This window comes from Nannospalax galili, unplaced genomic scaffold (genome assembly GCF_000622305.1).
Source record: "Nannospalax galili isolate Female #2095 unplaced genomic scaffold, S.galili_v1.0 scaffold108, whole genome shotgun sequence".
In the NCBI taxonomy this organism is placed as follows: domain Eukaryota; kingdom Metazoa; phylum Chordata; class Mammalia; order Rodentia; family Spalacidae; genus Nannospalax; species Nannospalax galili.
Window position 1 is genome coordinate 173,866 of NW_008358988.1, and position 4,028 is coordinate 177,893.

General features: G+C 56.7%; 1 protein-coding gene across 1 annotated transcript; it reads left to right on the top strand.

The window, feature by feature from the left end:
- Window positions 1–10: 10 nt before the first annotated feature.
- Cbln1 (cerebellin 1 precursor) lies at window positions 11–2,576 on the top strand. The gene is made up of 3 exons (XM_008822620.3): window positions 11–327; window positions 484–603; window positions 1,803–2,576. Exons 1-3 carry the CDS (start codon window positions 64–66, stop codon window positions 1,998–2,000), a joined length of 582 nt encoding a protein of 193 aa, XP_008820842.1. The 5' UTR covers window positions 11–63; the 3' UTR covers window positions 2,001–2,576.
- The last annotated feature ends 1,452 nt before the right edge of the window (window positions 2,577–4,028 follow it).

Genomic DNA, 4,028 nt, shown 5'->3' on the forward strand with positions numbered 1-4,028 from the left:
GGAGGGGGGCGGCTGGCGCTGGCAGCCCCCGGGGTGGGGGGCGGGGTGGGCGCCGGCGGCGCGATGCTGGGCGTCGTGGAGCTGCTGCTGCTGGGGGCTGCGTGGCTGGCAGGCCCAGCCCGCGGGCAGAACGAGACAGAGCCCATCGTGCTGGAGGGCAAATGCCTGGTGGTGTGTGACTCCAACCCGACGTCCGACCCCACGGGCACGGCTCTGGGCATTTCCGTGCGCTCCGGCAGCGCCAAGGTGGCTTTCTCTGCCATCAGGAGCACCAACCACGAGCCGTCCGAGATGAGTAACCGCACCATGATCATCTACTTTGACCAGGTGAGTTCCCCTTCCGCTTGCTGCGACAGATCGGCTTGGTGGGGGTGGCGGGAGAGCGTGGAGGTCGGATGCCCGATGCTTTCCGAGGGCTCTGCGGAGGCGCGGACGGCACTCGGACGACGCGGGTCTCCCCCTTCCGTTCCTGTCTCCGTGTAGGTGCTAGTGAACATCGGGAACAACTTTGATTCAGAACGCAGCACTTTCATCGCCCCGCGCAAAGGGATCTACAGTTTTAACTTCCACGTGGTAAAAGTCTACAACAGACAGACCATCCAGGTCAGCTGCCGCCGGGGGCCGGGCCCTGGCTCCTTAGGGGACCGCTGGCCTGTCGGGCCTTGCGGGGGGCTCTGGAGGTGGGAGGGAGAAATCATCTGCGAGTGCCCCTGCAGCTCAAGGGACCCAGAGCGGGGCCCCTATCCTGTCCAGAGACGGTTTTCCGCCTTCGCCCTCTGGGCCCCTCTGTAAAGGTCCCCGATTTTCTGTAAGGGTTTTTCTGTAAGGGATTTTCTGTAAGGGACTTTCTGTAAGGGCTTTTAAGCTGCACGGACCGCAACCGCTCGTAGGCTCTCCTCCGCTCTGGCTTTCAAGGCTCAGCTCCGGCGCCAGCCCAAAGCCTTCCGGCGTTGACTTCAGCACCACGGACAGGACCCCGTTCCCTAACTCCCCTCCCTCCGGTCAACCTCTTGTTTTAAAACTTGAATCTCTAAGGGTGGAGAGAGAAAAGGTCGGGGGTGGGGGAGGGGATAGCGCTACTCCCTCCAGGTCCAGCCGTGTCCCGGCCAGCACCCAAGCGCTGGCCCGGTCCCCAAAGATGTCCAGGTTTTCTCAGAGCGCCAACAGCGGAGGAAAGCTCGTCTGGGCACAGGGCTCCGGGCCCAAGGCTGACGATGCCACCTCAAGGGCGCACCCAGGCGGTGGCGGGCGCGGCCGGATCTGGGGCGGGAGTTGAGCGGGTGATTTGGGGACGAAGTAGGAGTACAGTTCCGCGCGCGATTTCTAATCTGCCCGGGCAGCTTCTCCGGTATGTCTCCCTGTGCCTTGCCAACAGACACCGGGAGAGCCCCGGGGGCGGGGTGTTTGTTTTTGTTATTCAGGGCGTGCCTGGAGCAGAGTTGCCCAAGTTTTCTTTTTTGAGACTAGGGGAAGCTGGCGAGAGGCCAAAAGCCTCCACAAAGGAGCTACAGCCACCTGCGGGCTCACTAAACTGGATTATGCCCAGTCAGGATCGCTTGGCGCGCTCATTTGAGAAGCTGGAAAAAGTGACTGCCGCTGTAGGGGGTAGACCCTTCCCCCTAAATTTGCGGTCTTGGGTCCCTGTTAGATCCTCCGCAGTAAGCAGCCCAGCCCCTCTTCTCCCACCTCCCACCCCCAGCCAGGCCTTGGTTGCTGTTAGCCGAGCGCCCAGGCTGGGTCTCCACCACCTCTTAGGTACCCGCTTAGGTTGTGCATCTGAAGCTGGCCTTTCTCTTTCTCAGGTGAGCCTCATGTTAAACGGGTGGCCGGTGATTTCAGCCTTCGCCGGTGACCAAGACGTGACCCGCGAGGCCGCGAGCAACGGAGTCCTAATCCAGATGGAGAAAGGCGACCGGGCATACCTCAAACTGGAGAGGGGCAACTTGATGGGGGGCTGGAAGTACTCGACCTTCTCCGGATTCCTCGTGTTTCCCCTCTGACTGCCTCGTAGCGGGAATGGAGGAAGGCTGGCGGGGGAGTGAGAAACAGGCTGAAATTCACAGGGCACGGAAGCGGCGCGGCCGGAAACTTCCAGGTGTTCCTAGCTACACCGGCTTCAAAGGTGTGCGCCGCCGGCGGGCCAACAACTTCGTCCGTGTCCTTATTAAGAGAAGTAAATTCGCTTAGCTCTACGCACTCCCATTTCCAAAAATAAACTCGCCTCCCGCAAGCCAATTGCAGTAACCGAGGAAGAGACTGCATTGTCATTGCTACTTACCCCACGTTCACGTTCCCAACAATTTAACGGTGTAACGTGAAACGTTTCTCTCCATGCCCCTCTGAACCCTTTCACTTACTGAAACTTAGTATGTTTCCCCGCACCCCCCCTTCCTCCAGTTTGGAGAGGGGGTAAGGTTTTTGTTTTCTGTTTCTGTTCTGAACCGGGCAGGTAGTGTTAATATAACAGTATTTGCTCATCCTACACGGATCGAGTTAATTGGCTGAAGATACTTTTTCCTCAGCGGCTTGTTAGGGAGAAAAGACTCACCTTCGTGGCGACTGGTTTAAACTATACATAGATATATATCATTTGTACACGAAGACCTCTTCCCGGTGGACGCTGGCTGTATTCCGTATTTCTGTCCTGTTCGGAGTGATCGTGAAATCTAAGGCTGCTTGGTGTGCTGATGCTTGTGATGCCGGTGTTCTGTGGCCCCACTCAGTGCCAAGGAGGTTCTGTGGATCGCTTCCTCTTCCACTGTAACATACGTGTGAATAGCCAAAATTTAATTTTGCTTTAATCCAATAAAGTCGAAGTGGGACTTTTATTTTTCTTAAACAGCTTTCTAAACTCCGCATTTTCCCGGTTGTGAGGTTGCGGGGCTGGGGCTGCCCGAGGCAGAGCAGAGACTTGGAAGACTCTATCAGAGAGAGGTCAAGGCGCGCAAGGGCTTCTTCGCAAAGCCTGTGCTGCGCTCTCCCCCGCGGCTGGTTCACTCCGCCCTTCCAGTTCCCGGCTTTGGCGGTCCCCGAGCAATTTGGCCCAAATCCTGTTGCGAGCGACTAAGGGCCTGGGGCGACGATTTTTTTTTTTTTTTTGGTTTGTTTTGTTTTGCCAAAACACCAAAATGTGGCCCAATCTGTGTGTGGAGCGCCTAGGGGCTTGGGGCGCAGTTTTTTTTTTTTTTTTGGTTTGTTTTGTTTTTTTCCGTCCGAATTCCAAATGCATCAGGAATTATTCCAGTTCTAGGACCTGAACCAGCCAGCCCGGAGTGGCAGCTTCCGCTCACACTTTTTGTCCTTGGATGTCCCCAGCCCTATCCGATCCACAGCTCCCGAAACACCGTACATTTTATACCAGCGCCCGTGAACCCGGTGTCCACCCTCCAAATAACCGGGCGCCCAGACCTGCGGTTGCACTCACTCGCAGGACTTTAAAGAGGTTCGTCCAGAAGTTTTGATTGTATCGAAACATAATGTGAAAGCAAAATTGAAATAAACGACTTCGTTTTAAGTCTGGAAGGCTGGCCCAGTGGTGTCGGACGCGGGCGATGCAGCGCCAGAAGCGGGTGGGCAGAGGAAGTCTGCAGCCAGGGTGGGCTCCTGTGGGTCTGGGCCCACCTAGAAGCTTTTCCCTGTGCCGAGGCTCAGATTTGAGTTTAATTGGCTCCAGAGAGAGGGGTGGGGTATAGGGGTTAATAACAGTAGGACAGGCAGAAATTCAGAGATTTCCTGTGGCGCCTGACTTAGGGCTTCACCAGCTCAGGCCCTTAGGAGCCTGAATCCTATTTCTCCTTGGCGCAGCCCTGAGCTCTTAGCCCTAGAGGCCCAGGGGTTCCCCCCCCCCGCCCCGGGTAGGGGTGGGGGTGGGGAGCAGGAAGTTGTGCTCTCCCATCTCCAGTTTCCCTTTTCTCGGTCAGTCAGGGGAGAGAGATGCGGAGGACTAAGAGTCTTAAAGGAATTTAATAGAAAAAGATTCTCTCTCTCTCTCTGTCTCTCTCTGTCTCTCTGTCTCTCTCTCTCTCTCT

Coding starts and splice junctions, on each gene's coding strand:
- Cbln1 (XM_008822620.3), top strand. CDS start 64: ATGCTGGGCGTCGTGGAGCTGCTGCTGCTGGGGGCTGCGTGGCTGGCA. Junction 328..483: donor TGATCATCTACTTTGACCAG/GTGAGTTCCCCT, acceptor GTCTCCGTGTAG/GTGCTAGTGAACATCGGGAA. Junction 604..1,802: donor ACAACAGACAGACCATCCAG/GTCAGCTGCCGC, acceptor TCTCTTTCTCAG/GTGAGCCTCATGTTAAACGG.